Source organism: Alosa pseudoharengus, unplaced genomic scaffold (genome assembly GCF_046254945.1).
Source record: "Alosa pseudoharengus isolate Yale_2024_CS ecotype anadromous, Long Island Sound unplaced genomic scaffold, YU_APseudo_1.1 YU_APseudo_1.1_scf_22, whole genome shotgun sequence".
Taxonomy (NCBI): Eukaryota; Metazoa; Chordata; class Actinopteri; order Clupeiformes; family Clupeidae; genus Alosa; species Alosa pseudoharengus.
The window spans coordinates 32,136,315-32,152,904 of NW_027468680.1; the positions used below are offsets into that span (position 1 = coordinate 32,136,315).

The 16,590-nt window shown below is 43.5% G+C and overlaps 1 protein-coding gene across 2 annotated transcripts in view; it reads right to left on the bottom strand.

The window, feature by feature from the left end:
* Window positions 1–13,234, bottom strand: part of eif2ak4 (eukaryotic translation initiation factor 2 alpha kinase 4) — a 47,189-nt gene extending 33,955 nt beyond the window's left edge. Inside the window, exons 1-17 of one of the 2 annotated variants that reach the window (XM_076299748.1) lie at window positions 12,902–13,234; window positions 12,553–12,668; window positions 12,066–12,168; window positions 11,737–11,910; window positions 11,274–11,354; window positions 10,938–11,074; window positions 10,652–10,749; window positions 9,347–9,504; window positions 8,473–9,014; window positions 7,497–7,612; window positions 5,338–5,492; window positions 4,643–5,151; window positions 4,359–4,431; window positions 3,974–4,069; window positions 3,475–3,597; window positions 2,803–2,907; window positions 1,794–1,857 (exon numbers count right to left, since the gene is read on the bottom strand). In XM_076299748.1, coding sequence (XP_076155863.1) covers window positions 1,794–1,857; window positions 2,803–2,907; window positions 3,475–3,597; window positions 3,974–4,069; window positions 4,359–4,431; window positions 4,643–5,151; window positions 5,338–5,492; window positions 7,497–7,612; window positions 8,473–9,014; window positions 9,347–9,504; window positions 10,652–10,749; window positions 10,938–11,074; window positions 11,274–11,354; window positions 11,737–11,910; window positions 12,066–12,168; window positions 12,553–12,668; window positions 12,902–13,030 — 2,779 coding nt within the window. In that variant the 5' untranslated portion in view covers window positions 13,031–13,234. The remainder of the gene's footprint in view (window positions 1–1,793; window positions 1,858–2,802; window positions 2,908–3,474; window positions 3,598–3,973; window positions 4,070–4,358; window positions 4,432–4,642; window positions 5,152–5,337; window positions 5,493–7,496; window positions 7,613–8,472; window positions 9,015–9,346; window positions 9,505–10,651; window positions 10,750–10,937; window positions 11,075–11,273; window positions 11,355–11,736; window positions 11,911–12,065; window positions 12,169–12,552; window positions 12,669–12,901) is intronic. The other variant, XM_076299749.1, reaches the window with a different exon arrangement.
* Between the last annotated feature and the right edge of the window lie 3,356 nt (window positions 13,235–16,590).

Genomic DNA, 16,590 nt, shown 5'->3' on the forward strand with positions numbered 1-16,590 from the left:
ATGCTGCTTGACAGACACAAACAAAATACAAACAGAAGGTGCTATCTCGACGGTGGTCTCTGAGCTACATGCTTGGTGATAACTCTTCAAGTGAGGATGATCCTGAGATGAATTCTCTCTTTGAACAGAGATAAAAATGCTACTTTATGTTCTATGTACCCAGGGTACCCATGACGATATGTGGTCGCATTACCACTCTGACTTCGGTGTGGCCTTTTGATCCAAAATAGTCAGGGCTTTGGTTTACGCAAATGGCTATTTATTTTGAGCCGCATGATCGTAGCGTGACCTTGCAACTCACCGCTTCTGAATGCATCCTGTATGTGTGGACATTTTGGGTGGAAAAACAAATAAGAGTTTTCCAATAAGAGTATACAGTAAGAGTATTCCAAAAAGTATCTCTCCAACAACTTGTTTCACTTATCATGCCTTATCATTTCGATGTAGTGGATAGAAATAATGGCCAATGCTTGTCTGTACAGACAAACTAAACTTAATAGATTTCTTGTGACAAAGTGCCAATCACTACAGTTGAGTGAGTATACCATCTGACTGCTAGACAAACAAGCCCTGGGCCCGTATTCACAAAGAAGTTTAAGGCTAAAAGTAGCTTCTAACTGGTGGATTTAGGAGCAACTCCTAAAAATAATGGGTGTGTCACTCGTAACTTTAGGACTCCTATTTTTTTTGATTAAGAGTAATTTACAAAGCATTTTAGACCTAAAAGTAGCACTGGGACAGAAGTCGAGAGGACTCCTAACTCACTAAGACCTATTCACAAACAATCCTAAGCTGCTTTTTGTGGCAGTTCACGTCTCAATGTTTTGAAATGTATGCGGCTACAGCTCTCAATTACGAGGGAATAATTGTGCATTGTAACTAAGGGATGCAATAACGCCACCAACAACAACCAAAACCATTCATTGTCAACATGTAAACTAAATGTAACGTTTCATTGTAAATCAAATGAATTTGTTTCTTCATACAGATTATGTAAAACATGTTGCAAAGATACTGCATCAATCCATAGGGTATTTCATTATGCTATTAGGCTATTTGCTGTGTCTTACTCTTTATTCATTTAGGCTATTTATTCATGATCTTCCATCCTTTGCGGTACTTGTGTAGCGCACGCATTCTCACCAGCAAAGACCTGTCACCTGTCACTCATCATCGTAGGGGAAGTTTTTGGCATCATTCCCGCGTTATAATCATCAGCCAATCAAGGTGGTCACTTTGATCAAGCTTGTGCATGAGTAATGATGTCAACCATAGCAACAAAGACTCAGTCTTAGTCTGAGAGGTTTTGTGAATAACTTTTAAGAGAAAACTCCTAGCTAAAATCTTTTAGTGGGTTTTAGGAGTACTCCTAGTGGTAAGATAAAATGCTTGTGAATATGGGCCCTGATCTTTTTGGCGTTTACAGTCAAGCTGCAGGCACCCCGGGGCCCCGCGTTTGAGGACGGGTGGGGTGACTACTCTCTCCGTTCACTACATTGCTCATAAATAAACATGCAGTCTGCTTGTGTTTTTGCCCAACTCAGCTCACACAAACCAAACAAACAACTACAATAAGGAGAACATTGTTTTGCCCTTTGTGTGAGTCCATGTATCATCTGTCTTTCACTACAGAGTTCAATTTTGTAATTTACTCTAAAAACGCGTCAAGTTCTCTAAAGAGACGGCTCAGGTCAGATCCAAACACATTACAGTGTGCCAGCAAGGCCTGTACGGTGGTGAAAACTTCCAGAACTTTCTGGACCGAGCCGAGTAGGGGTCTGGCACTGACTCACCTGTAGGGTCTGGCTTCAGAACCAGGCCTGAGCTGCCCTCCTCCACCTCCAGCTTGCCAGCAGCCTAGAGAGACAAAACACAGAGCATCTGAGTGCTTCACACTCTCTCTCTAACATGATAATATGACCAAGACTGAGAGCTTGAGCAAGTCAAAAAAGCGATTTCTATCTTCACTGAAAACTGTGAAGACGAAGTCAGACGAAGTTATGACTCTGTCCGAGCCACTATATTTGTATCCCATTTACAGATCCAGAACTGAGTACGAACACCAGCACCGGAGGAGCAAAGAGCAATTCACTGAATCTGACAAGAGTGTATTGAACTGCTAGCCTCGCTGACACCAGGCCCTTCTCCACTGAGAGTGGGTCTGGAAAAGGTTCATTGACTTACGACTTCCAGCAGGGGCGTAGCTAGCAGTGAAACTACACTTCAACTGGTGCATTACACTCTTACCAAATCGTTTCAGAAGTGTAGCAATCTTGTAAACTAAGGTTTAAAATGCAGTTGTTCACTCAATTCCAAAAAAATACACTTCCATGCCAGACTAGTGATTGTATTTGTGTGCCCGTGTTTTAGAGACATTGGAAATGGGCTTCAATAGCCTCTTGACCAGACGGACCTCCAGAGCAAATCCCAAATTTGCCGAAGGTTCGTATGGGTATTCCCAGGCTATTGAACTGCAATCATTAACTTTATTTTCATACCATGTATATACCATGTGTGCGTGTGTGTATGTGTGTGTGTACTGTACATATATACACACACACATTATACCCTGTCTGTCACAGATAATATGTCAAGGGCCGAGACCTGCTCTTGTCTCAGTGCTCAAGACACATGATGGACAGACAGACTAGTATGAAAACAAACATCCACTCAGAGGTGTCTCTTCAGGAGATTCACCTGCCAACTCTCAGAGGCTGACCTGACACGAACTCTCTCTCAAAAACAATTGGAGTCACACAGCTTTAGAGCATTTTCCCCCTGTGATTCTGCAGACATACACACCACATTAGCTGGATGGTCGGTGGCCAGGCCAAAGTCCCCGATCTTCACGTGATCTTGGGAGTCCAGGAAAATGTTGACTGGTTTCAGGTCTCGGTGGATCATTCCCTACCGAGAGAGACCAATAAGCATGAGCCACATCTGTCACAGGTCCAGTGTCACGGGAGTCAGAGCTGCACTCAGTTCATAGAGATCTTTGCCTTCTCCAGGGCCCTTCGTCTTGCTTGACAGACTGGCTAATCCGTGATTGGATGAGAGTTTTTTTTTTTTTCATTTTTGGACGAATAAGAGGAAACTGCTAACCCATGAGTATGTTTATCAATCCCCATGCAGAGTTCCTGAAAAGAACTTGGAGACGCTCGCTCACACTCTTTCTCGCTCTCTCACCCTGAAGGCCCTGTGACTTTAATGTGTTATGACCAGCTGGAGCTTGACGTGCATGATTTTTCCAACCACAGGCCTTGATTTTAATCAGACCCTGCTTTCGTTATTTTACGCTTTTCTCTCACTCCATCTCCCTGACACATCCTCTCCCTCTCTCCTTCTCTACCTCTCTCTTCATCCTCCAATACCACTCTCATGCCATTTAACCACAGCTTGGCTTGGCACTTCATTTCTCTGTGCCACTGAAACAGAGGTGGACATATAGATAGCATGATAGTGAGATAGCCGAACCTGCTCATGGATGTAGGCAAGGCCGTCCAGGATCTCCCTGAAGAGCCTCCACAGACGGCTGCAGTCCAGGTGCAGCCCCTGGTCAATGGTGTCCCGTAGCGTGCTCCTCTCACAGTACTCCATCTGCACAGAAGGGACAGAGGGGAGAAAAGATGCTTCAGCAGAGCACTACTGGACAACATCACCCCCTGGTGGAGCAGTCATATAGCACAACCTTATATCTGGATGCACAAGTCACACACTAGAACACAACACGATCATATACATTGCTTATGCAATATACACTGTATAAATATGTTACTATATATCAGATGGTGATGTATTAGTATTTCTGTTCATGGTTCATTATAAAACATATTCTAAGTCAGTCTAAAGGTTTTTTTACTAATCCATATGAATACATATACAGTGAATTTACACAGTTTATCAGCATTCGTGCTCAATTGTGCTGCACTGCAGGCATATCCAGCAAAGTTCAGCAAAGCTGTGTGCCACTCACTTGGATGTAGAGGTAGTGGGCTATGAGCAGGGGCTTCTCAGCATCGGAGCTCTCTGTGGTGTCCCCCTCAGGCCCTCTCCTGTTGCTTGGCTCCTCCTGGGGTGGACAAACACACGTGACATTAGAGAGGGACTCGTCTACACGTTACAGCACAGTGGAAGAGCCAAGCCAGGCAGTGGGAATGTTCGCTCCTGGGCGGCAAAAATCAACGACGTTCAGAATGAAGAAATGATGCATACACAACACATCTAATGTGCCTTCTAAAGGCCTTCAAGGGCCTTTCCATGTTATTCCCCATATTAGGACTGATGATTTAGCATTGTCTCTTTGATAAGAATGGGCACGTCCACAGCACAGCTATGCCATATTAGGGGAGAGGACTCACAGGACAGCAGTTGCTTCCGCTGTCATCCCCATTCTCAAAGATGATGTCGCTCTCGGAGTCTCCATCAGAAGTTCTGGAAATAAGACAAATGAGGGTATAAAAACAACCCAAGACAATACACACATATAGGACTCACATCCAGAAAATACACACATTCATTACTATGAATGATCCTACAACTTTTATCCTAACAGTTTTTAAGCCGTTTGCCTTGATATGCAATGTGCCTTGCAAAAAGTATTGCTATACACCCCCCTCCCCTTCCCATCATCCCCTGCTCTCACAGGAAGGATGGTCCGAACACGTCAGCCTCCTCCTCCTCATCACCGCTGCTGGACTCCTGGCCGCTGCACTTGGCGCTGGACGACATCTCGATGGACGTGCTCCACTCCACCGAGCTGGCAAGCGCAGGTGGAGGTGCTGCCTCCTCCACATCCAACTCAGGCAGACCCAGCTCGTTCAGCCGGGGGCCCGCCCTGCCGTTGGGGGCCCCCAGAGCCAAGCCCAGGCCCCTGGCCCGGCCCGGGGGAGAACTCCCTCCTCCTCCTCTTCCCCCCCTCTCAGGGCTGGTCTGAGGGGCTGCGGAGCTCTCGGTGCCGCTGCTACTGCTGAGCACGCAGGTGGCGGGGGTGGCGTGCCGCTCGATCCAGGCGTTGTAGTAGCGCACGATGTTCTCATGGTTGAGGCGCGAGAGCAGCGTCACCTCGCCCTTGATGCGGCGAAACTGCCGACTCGCCGGGTTCACCTGGATGCGCTTCACCGCATAGTAACAGCCGTCCAAATTGTTCTGGACCTGAGAGGCAAACGGAGGGAAGGAAATAGAGTCACAGAGAGGGAGGTGAAAGAGGGAAAGGATCCCCTGGAAGTTCTGTTCTATTTCTCAACTTTTCATATTAATGATAGTTCCATTTCATTCTAATAGTTATTTGCTTTGGTTGTTGCGTGACTTTCACTTTCCATAAAAAAGTGTTATTATTACTTTAATGACTGCCCCAAAAGCCCCTTTTCCAAGTAGCTGCAGTTCCTCAAACTCATCGTAATAGCGGGAGAACTGCTTCTGCACAGGTGGACTGAAGGGAGCGTTGAGGAGATGGCTGCGTGGGACCACAGTGGACGCAAAGTCAACGCCAGTGTCTGAGGAGAGAGAGACAGACAGAGAGATTTGACCAACACGCAAGAGAGGATCATTTGTGTGTGTGTGTGTGTGTGTGTGTGTGTGTGTGTGTGTGTGTGTGTGTTTGACTGAAGGTGTGTGAATGAATGTGTGAGTACAGTACAGGGTGTGGTTAAATAATGTTGTTATCAAAACGGTAATGAAGAAAATACATTATAGCCATATAAGTAGTATTCTTTAAGCAGCACTAAAGAATTGCTCTCAGGGTCCCCCTACAGTTGAGAAGTGCAATTGTCTGTTACCACTGTACAGCGAGATACATGTGCATCTCTACAACAAACTGAACATAACTCAGATACGATATAGAGAATGCATGGACAGCAGTCTGTAAAAGAGAGCTCCAAATTCCTGTTAGTATCTATTTGTACACTACAGTTTATAGCATAGCAGCTCTTTCCTATTTTGATTTTTGCTGAAGATTCAAATGGAATGCTGCCACTCAATTAATCCTTTTGCCACTCAGTGAAAGTAACCATGATGACTTATGCTGTGATATGTGTGGATAATGAACATTATATCCTCAAAACTTGTTGTCATGGAAGTAAATTACACATTCACGATCAGACATTTGTTGTGGTTTGACAGTCATTACAGTGCATTAAATTGCACTGTTCTGTTATCCGAAGTCGTCTTCTTCTTCTTCTTCTTCTTCTTCTTCCCACCAAATTTCTGCGCCTAATTCAGCTTTAACCGTTTAACGTAGAAACTTCGTTCAAACTTTGTAACGTAGGTCTTGAAATGGACACGTGGGGAATGTATTTTTCACTTTTGTAAACTTTATACTTTGAGATATTAATAAAAAACAAGCTTATTTTTCCCCATAGACTTTGCATTAGCACTATGACATCACAATGGACTAATTAACTTGATTTGCACCTGTATCAACTTCCAGCTGCTCACTAAGGACCCATCAAAGGACCAGTTAAACTGATTGCATCTGTATCAATTGCTTTCTGCTTAACTAGGCCAACTCTCTCTGTGTCTCTCCATTCTACAAGGATATAAGGCACATTCCATCCAACTTTCTATCCATTCATCCTCTTCAAACCATTCACTCATCCACCCATTAAACTATACATCAACATCCATTAAACAATCTGCCTATCAACATCCATTCAACTTTCTGTCTATCAACATCCATTACACTATCTACATTCAACTTTTAAACTATATACTCTGTCTCAGGCTTTAAGCATACAATCTGGCTCTCTTAAGACTACTATTTCCTCTGCCCACAACTGTTTCAAAATACATGTCCTCACTACAATAATTCACTATTAAATAATTTAACTATTTAAACTACTCAACGATTTAACTGTTCAGCCATTTCAACTGTCAGTTGTTATCAACTATGACTCCTGCCAACTGTTTCCAAATAAAAGTTTGTTTGGCATTTTATGTTAATATACACTATGTTTATATTTTCATGCACTGGTAATTTCCTCGAAATTACATTTTCTAGTTGTTTTTACAAGCACTCGAATCAAAATAAGAATAGTAGGCTAACTAGCATGCTAGCTGTCGAAGCCAGAAGGCATAACATTAGCTAACCCACTACTGACTGACTATAACTTGAATTACTTGGTTTACAAACATAAACGGAGGAATGGATCAGATATGTATTGTAATTTGTAGGCTTACTTTGTGCACACTTTGCTGGCTAACTCCACCTACACTCCACTGGTGGGAGGGGTTCAGAGTTACCTACCTACCTACTACAAGCACTGTGCTTAGTCCCATTACAAGAGATGCGCCCCCCCTCAGAGTGTGGCAGAAGTGCCGTTCACCCTATTACGAGTTTATGTACCGTTATTTTAAGGTAAATAAACTCTTTAGTGCTGGTTTAAAAACAGTTTATTGGTCAATTTAACAGCACAGGCGTGTTGAATGAGGAAGAGAGAAAGATAGTTGTTGTGTTGTTAAGAAATACTGTGTGTGTGTGTGTGTGTGTGTGTGTAAAATACCATCTGGGCTGGCATCTTGACACTGTGGCATGTTTTTGGGGGATGGGCACCGGAGGAATGGATGATCGAGAAGCTGATGAGCTGTCCATCGGTCAGCATCATTCAGACACAAGCACCTGGAACACACACACACACACACACTACTCAGAAAAAACATCTCACATGGCTGCTGATTCATTTAATCACACACCAATGCTAAACAACAAGCTCATTGTTTATATGGACTGGTTCCCAACTGCATATGCATCACCTGAAAGCACACACTACTGCAACCATAGCCAGTCGTCCCCCCAGCCCCACCCCCCCCCCCCCCACCCCCCACACACACTGGAGCTCTCTCTCTCTCTTTCTCATTTAACAAAGTGTGGCTGGGTATGCAGACACTGCTCTGGAAACGTCCAGTAGCACCGCCATTGACCTGGCACAATCCTGATGTACCACCCCCATCACAACCACATCACCGGTCTGTCTGTCTGTCTGTCTATCTGTCTGTCTGTTAAATGGGAAGAATCTCAGTCAGCTTCAGGGTTAAAATGGAAAGGAAGGTCATGCTTCAGTGAAGATGGCTTTTCATGCAAAATGCAAACAAAGAAAAACTCTAAACAAAGAGAGTGGGAACACTTTAATTAAATACTAGCAAGCACACAAAGGATAACTGCCTGGATGTGTCCAATGCTGCTATTTGTACTGTGTTGTTTGTACGAAACGGCTTTTAACAATAAATGAAAGACAACAGACTTAAAAAAGTGAAACCAAATTCTAGTATCTGGATCCAAATTCTAGTATCTGGATTGAAACACTTTTCACTTCCTATCATAGCAAGGGTTATTACTGAACAGTCCCTCCTCGAGCTTTGACAACCTTGACCAACACACACACATAGATGTATAGATACAACACACACAAACACAGAACATTAACTCAAAACACACACCCACACCAAATCTCCCCCACCCCGACAAACAAGTCGTCTTACTTGCGCAGGAAGTCCTGGAATTCAGTGGGCAGGCCGCTGGGCACAGTCGGAGGGTACTCCTTGTCCACCTTCCCCTGGTGAAGGGCCAGCAGCATGAGGCCCAGACTCCACACGTCGCCCTTCTTGCCCGGTCTGCTAGGGGGCACCTCGTCCTCGCTGAAGCGCACACGCGCCTGCTCGAACACGTCCTCGCGACACACGTCTGCTAGCCGCTTGGACAGGCTGTAGTCGGCCAGCCGCACGTCACCCCGAGCGTCCAGAAGCACGCTGCCTGCGTCCAGCTGCTTGTGCACCACCGAGTTGGCATGCAGGAAGTCCAGCGCCGACACCAGCTGCGCAGCATGCTGCCGAAGGCAGTCAGTAGGCACCGGCGTGCCCGTGGCCAGCCCCGCTGCCAGGCTGGTGGCGCCGGGCACATGTTCAACCAGCAGGTCCACCACTAGGCTGTCGTCGCGCTCACTGCAGCTCAGCGCACGGTACTGTACCAGGTTGGGGTGCTCTAGCTTTAGCAGCGAGTTCAGCTCGCTCTCCGCACCGTGGATCTGAGGAAGGATGGAGACAGAGCAGGACTTTAATCAAGTAGGATAAGGATTACAGTCACACAATTGCTTATGATACAAAAGCCAGGCCATTGATTGCTACTGTTTGTAGTGTAGTTTTGAGCAGTTCTAAATGCATAGTCACTATGTTGTTGATGTGTGTATATGAATTATCAGCGACATTTATGCTTTGGATATTTACTTATTAATGCAAAGGTTAAGGCTTTTTTACATGAAACATCAAATCGCATTTTTCTGATAACTACCAAAACTCAGGTACACGATAACTAAGTTTTAACATTGTTGTATACATTTATGTGATTCTTGGAGATCACCTGTTTTTTGCACTTCTCGATCTTCTCTTTCTCTTGGCTGGTGAGGAACTTGCCCATCTTCTTGCTCCAACAAAGTGTCCACTCGTACACTATCGCAAAGTCTCCAGTAGTGGCCTCAAAGGCGTAATACACACTACGGCCCAGCCGGTCACTCTCTCCTGCTCAACACACACGCATGCACGCACACACATGAATGTTACATCTCTCAGACTGTGATAAATGATTGCTAATTCATTGCTAATTCTAAGAATGTCCACCCAGTTGCATATATAAGAAGTAAGTAAGTGTGAATGTGGTCTGAGGGTTGGGATCTCAAATGCAGATGGTGTGCGTTCACACCTGGCATTAGAGGCATGAAATAGCCCAGATCGGACCCTGCCTAGCGTGAACAGGGTCTTAGTCTCTGCATAGCGCTGTCCAGTAACACATGACACAAAACACTCACACTACACTGATAGAACCACAACGTGACATGTGAAGGCAGCATCAAATTCTTGGAGGTAACAAGTGCTTGCTCAAGGGCCTGTGCTTATGAGCCACACAAGAGCAGAGCTGTTCATACAGAGGACAATGAAGAGAATAACAACTCTTCAGCCCTGACTGACCAAAGATCTTGTACAAACTTAAAAACATTCCCTTAAAGGGACACAGCGAATTTTTGGAACTTTAGCTTAGTCACCGTATTTTTATAGTTACAATGAGTACAAATAACAATGTCAAATGAGACACAGCCGTTTTGTAAGTGTATACATACTTTGTACTATGTTCACATTCAGGCGAAGCACTACTACTTGGGCAGTGTAATTTGCAGGAAGCACCTGAAAAGCTCCGGTGTTACTTCTTCAAACCCTAAGAAGCAGTGATTTGCTTGAATTGCTTAAAATACCTGTCTCTCACTTGACATAATTATTTGTACACGTTGTAACTACAAATCACAGCATGTAAATAGGAAAATGTTGGAGTTCTTTTGTCACTATTGGGAGGTGTAGGCTGTTGGAGCCGGCCACCTTGAGGCAACTGTGCTAAACTAGGCTAGCGGTTGGGGTCTCAGACCGAGTAACTACACGCACAGAGATGAGAAGGGTATGTATCGACTTATCTAACTGGGGAATCTGGTGAATAAGCTAAAGTCCAAGAAAGCCGGCGTGTTCCTATGAGATGTTTTCCTTCAAAAGTGAGGTTTGTGTTCATTTTGTCATTATTCCTGCTTGGGGAAGTAAGTCTGTATATAGCACCTTGCAAGACGTAATTCACAAAGTATTTAATTGCCATTGCCCCAACCTATGTCATCATATCATTGCTTACCTATACATTTCCCTCTGTGCACCAGCACCTCTCCTATAGTGCTGTTGTAGAAGTGCAGTATCTCTGCACGTGGACTCTCGTCACCACCTGTATCTCTCCTGCGGGGGGAGAAAACATGTTCTAGTCAGGTACAGAAGATGTTTACAGCCTCGCCTTGAATGGCATACAGTAGGAGGAATTAGGCAAAATGGCACTTGTGAAAAATGTACACTGGGAATGCATACTGTACTAAAATGGCTAGTTTAGTTCAGGGTCTGTCATGCTGGAGAATGGAAGCTGCACTTGCCTATGACGGGTGCTTGATGTGGTGCGCCGGCGGTTGCCGGGCATTCTTTTGGGTTCTACGGGTTCTGCAGGGGGAGCAGGAGAACTGGAACTCCCGGAGGTCTCCAGTGGCGGCAGTACCTCACTCTCCAGGCGCTCCTGGGCAGCAGGAGATAGAAACAAATATGAGTGCTTTCCTGTGTTTTGCTGAAACCACAATCTCTTTCTGTGGTAAGGTGTTTGCACCTCAATCTTTGCTCTGCAATGTGCAAGGATCTTATGCCTTTCTTTCAATTGTAAGTCACTCTGGATAAGAGGGTATGCCAAATGAACAAACTTAAACTCATCAATGCCACACCTGCTTGGCCAATTCTTTCTTTCTCCTCTCCTCTTTCCTCTCCTGATCCCGTCTTTGGATTTCAGCAAGGATTTCATTTTGCTACAAAGTTCATAGAGATGGTCAGGAAGCAATGCCGCTGTAGATTATTATTAAAACAACACCTTATGCATAGTGAGCTATGTGATCTGTCATAATCATAATATTCAAAATAAATGGAACCTGAATAATAGGAATAATAAACATTGTAAATTATTGTGTACTAACAGTGTACTAACAAATGCAACCACACATACCTAACTACCATTGCTGAAAGTGTTGGTTGCAGTCCATATAAAACTATCACATTAGAGCATTTTGTTTCAGATATAGATATGAGCAAAGGCATGCAGGGTAAGATAATCACACATGCGCACACACACACATGCACGCACACACACGCACACACACACACACACACACACACACACACACACACACACACCATCTGTTCCTCCTGGCGTCGCTGCTGGTCCATGCGCTTCTGCTGCTCCAGGGCCATTAGCTCCTGCTGTCGCTGCTGGTTCTTGAGCATCTCCTCATGGAAGGAGCGTGACGGCGGAACATTCAGCTCCACCAGGAAGCCCTGCACGTGGTCCGCCAGCTCATAGATCATCACCTGAAGCAGTGGACAGCGTGGGGAGCAGAAGACAGATCAAGAGGTGGAATGGCGTAAAAAGTAACGAGAATGAATGCAATTTCCTTCTGCTTATAGTACGTTTAGATATTAAAGTGTGTCTGTCAGATTCCCCTTGGTACATCACTAAAGCTTACCTCACCACATCTCTCAGACGCCAGCTCAGTGAGCTGTGTCTGGAGGTTCTGGAGGTTGTCATTGGACAGCCCTTTAGCATTCTTCAGCTCAAGTTGTGGAGGCCTGGGAGAGAACATACCAACAGTAGCACTTCACGTCATGACCACCTCAACATGAGGCATGTAAACACACAACAGCAGCATGGGACAGGGATACTGGAGGTGGCCATTTCAGCGACATTTATGTAAGTGTGTGGTATGTGCATGGATCACAGACACATGTGCAATTCTTGTTACATGCCATGCACTGGCCTCTCCTTTCTCGTGGAAAGCAACTGGCATTTCATGGCGACAGTAACAACTGGCATTTCATGGAGACAACTGGTCTAGCACTTCGCTCTTTCTGAAGATACTGTGTTGTTACACCAATTGTGTATGAAACATGGCATGTCTTTTCTAAACTCCCGCTTCTATCAGGTGGATTAGAGTCAAAAACGCTAGTACTCACACATCGGGATACTTTGGCGGGCACTTGACCTGCAAATCCACACTTACGTAACTTTTCTGCCCATTTCCTAAACCTTTCGGTCGTAACTTAAGGTATACCTCCGGGGGTCTTTGAATCTGTTAGGGGAGGAACATGAGTGTTAGCCACATAATGTCAACACGCTTCCACAGTCAGTCTGTTGTAGTCATCCGAAGGTGTATCATGAACTCAAAAACATCTGGTAATTTTCCCAAATCCAAATACGACACAATTTGTCAAAGTAACCTGTGGTGTTGCCCGAAACCCTTGCTTGGTAGACAGGTGAAACTTTGTGTGGCCCGTTAGTGGACAACATTTCCTGACTTTGTACCTTCCAAGGTTGTTTCGTTCGGAGGTCCTCAAAGTCGTCTCCGAATATAGCTGAAAGGGCCTCAAGTTCATTTTCTTGCTGAACGGTGTAGTCGTCTGTCCCATCTGGAGAGCACGGAGAACAGCTCATTTTGCTGGACAGCACACATACCTTGCGCACGCCCCTTTCAAATCAAACATGGATATTACTGAATGTTCAGCTGTTGCGCGCAATGTTATTACTAAAGACCCCTACATGATTTCAAATCTATGATAACTACTACTTAACGCGTTTTACACAAAACTTTGGCTCTGCAGAGAATGTGCGCACTGACAACAGTGCTGATCCACGCAACACAACAGTCGCCACATAGAACTTCCGGGTAACGTGTTATTCTTACATTGTCAAAATAAAAGACTGGCTTTTATTGTGAATCCTAGGCTACTGCCAAAACTGAAACTTTTCTCAGTTTGTGGATGTCTAAAACTGATGTTATGAATGCATACTGAAATATGACGGAATCTGTTTTTTTTATATATAGAGCTTTAGCGGAGCGGAAAAAATCCTCTCCATCAATTTTATGATCAACATAAATCCACAGGTTACCCCCCCCTCCCCCACCTCCCCCCAACATTCTAAATCAATTGTATGCACCATATTGCTATGTAGCATAGTAATAATACACCATTTCAAAGCTTTGACTCTTGGGAAGCCAAAAATGACAACTTTTTTCATGTACAATCTGTATAGTGCTTTATATTCTCAGATTAATCTTATTATGTCTCAATTAAATTTGATCCAAAATGCCCCCCTCCCCCCCTTCCGCTTTTGGTGCTACCCTGACTTCTGGCTACAGTGTAGCTGCAGCACACTATTGGGTACTGAAATATTCACAAGAATCCATAGAAATTGAATCTTCATGTTGTGTTATCCAATATTAGTTGTACAGATGTATAGTCTATCTTATACACACTCATTGAACCAACAAAGTAAATGCAAAAATAGAGACATTTTTGTAATCATTACATATTTAGTGTAGTCATTCCATATCAGAACCCCTGAAGTATAATCCAAATACAAGCATGAAACCTCAAAGTGTTACCTTTCATTTGAGACCAGGATTATGCTTCTACACAAAGGGGTTCATGTGCAGTAAGCATTTGATTGTCAGTATGCATTTTGGATAACAAAAAGTCCTATGGGGAGTATCCATAGGCATTTTACAAAATGCATGGGCATACCTTGGCAAATAATAGTCTAAAGCACTCATATTTTCATTCTATATTGATCTACTTTTGCACACAACTTCACAAGACCTGGTGCTAGGGCTCAGTTGTGTTTCTAAGGGATAAAAAAAAACTATATTCTAGCCTCTGTAACTCTTAGTGAGTACATCACACATTTATTTTGACTGTTTCCTACGAAAACTAGAGGTTCTCAGCTTTCTATAGAGGTCCAACATTTGATGGTAGGCCCCAGAAGAGGCTTGAACAATGCCCTTGTAAATAGGCACAGTACAATTTCAGGCAAAAACTGATAAGTTATTTTAGTTTAGCAATGAAATCTCACTCACAGAGGTTCTGTTCTGAGGTCTCAGTTCTGGTGGCTGTTATTTGAAAACATTATCTATACTTGGTGATGAAATTATTCCTAACTGTAACAGTGGTGACTTCATACAACGTTCGTGGCATGTGGCAGGTGTTTTTTTTTCCGTGCAGTCGCAGAGAACTGAAAACAATGATAGGTGGCAGCAAAGCCAATAAAAAATGTCTTGGGACATGACAAGATTTCTGAAGGCCTACAAATTCTCATGATGTGCTACTTTGGGTTGCACTCTGTGCATAAAAAATGCGCTATCAATAAGTCAAGTAAGATTTATTTATAAAGCGCATTTAACATGCACATAGTGCAATCCAAAGCGCTCCACAAACAAGACACATAACAACAAGACAAAAGATGCCGGATGGAGCTGCGTAGTCGCCAGCGTACCCATGACATCAAGACAAGACAAATACATTTAAAAAATAACATACAAAAAATGCCGGACGGAGCGGCGTAGTCAATTCAATAAATGAATACAATAAAATAATAAAATAGATAAATTATAATATAATATAATATAATATAATATAATATAATATAATATAATATAATATAATATAAAATAAGTATTGCAAGATGAAGAGTTCACATAAAACAGACAACAGAAAGAGTACTAGTGGTTTCTTTCAAAATTGAAAAAGTGCTTCATATCTGTGACTTATAATATGAGCAATAGCATCTAACAACAGCAGAGGTTTTTTTTACAATGAAGTATGCTAGTATGTTTGAAATGTTATGTTAAAGGCTGTTTTCACTTCATAGCCTATTCTGTGTGCCACTTCAGACTACTTGTTGTTCCACCCAAAGCAAATGTGTACATTTATGTCAAAGTAATGTAAAGCTTAGTTTGCAATTTTGTCATATTTTGTCTTATTTTGTCATAGGCCTTTTTTTCAGCTGGTACCTAGTATTATTCCTATTATTCAGTATGATATTCACTATATTATGTACACAACTATTACATAATACACGAAAGCTCTCATTTAGCCTATGTAACGTGCAGCAAATGGAAAATTATTTTGACAGTCAAAACCTCAGTTACATGGCAACAGGCAGTGTTTCCAAAATCAGCCTCTTGATGTGATAGCATCAATACTGCCTTATCACCCTAAGTTCCTATTGGCTGCCGGGCAAGCCTAATTAAACTGCAAGGGAATCCTAGAGCATTACATCCACCCACTATCTGCACTGATAGTGAAGAAAACATCTAAAAATAAACAGTCCCCCCATCCTCCAGGCCTGCCTGGAGGTGAAAAATGTTCACACATAATCCAACTGTGACATAAGCCAACAGGTTCAACAAATAACTGCCAGTGAGTTTGACTGACTCCATACACCTAAATTCTCATTACTGCAAGGGGGGCTATAACATTACTAGACATTACCTAATCACTCAAGCACCTAGGGGGTAATGGCTGCAGACAACATGACAACTATTTATTGTATTCTTTTATACCTAAATTATAACCTTTTCATTGTGTGAATTAAAAAAAATTGTAAACATAATTTCAACATGTGATGCTAGATGCATAATTATGTGAAGCAGGAAAAAATGTCAAGGGCCTAAGTAAAGATTGGGAATATGATGGTATTTCTATAGTAGAGAGCAGTCAGGGAGAGCAAAAGAGAGAGAGACAGAGAGAGAGAGAGAGAGATTGTGTGTGAGTGTCCGTGGACGAATAAGGAGCCCCCTCGCAGAGCTTAACACTGCAGTCCCTTGCTGAATGCCCGTTAGCAGCACCTGTTGCTCAGCATGACCCTAAAAGGAGAGAGATGGGCCAATCAGGACAGAGCACACGCCTCAGTCTGGCCAGTCAAGTAGTGGAGTGGGTCAGACTGGCATTAGCACTCAGCTGTCCTATGCCCACCCCCCATCCCCACGTTTAGGGCCCCTTCCGACATGCCAGAGTATTGGCCCACTGACATATACAGTATCCTTCCAGGACATAGCGAGGAAACTCAAACGTTTCCTCAAGCAGATCCAAGTCTTCTAATCATATGATTACAAGCTTGGTGACACACATCTTCACTTCCTGGGTTTCCCTTGAATTGATACTCTCTTATGATGTGCTAAAGACACGCCTCTTCACAGTTTATTGCCATATATC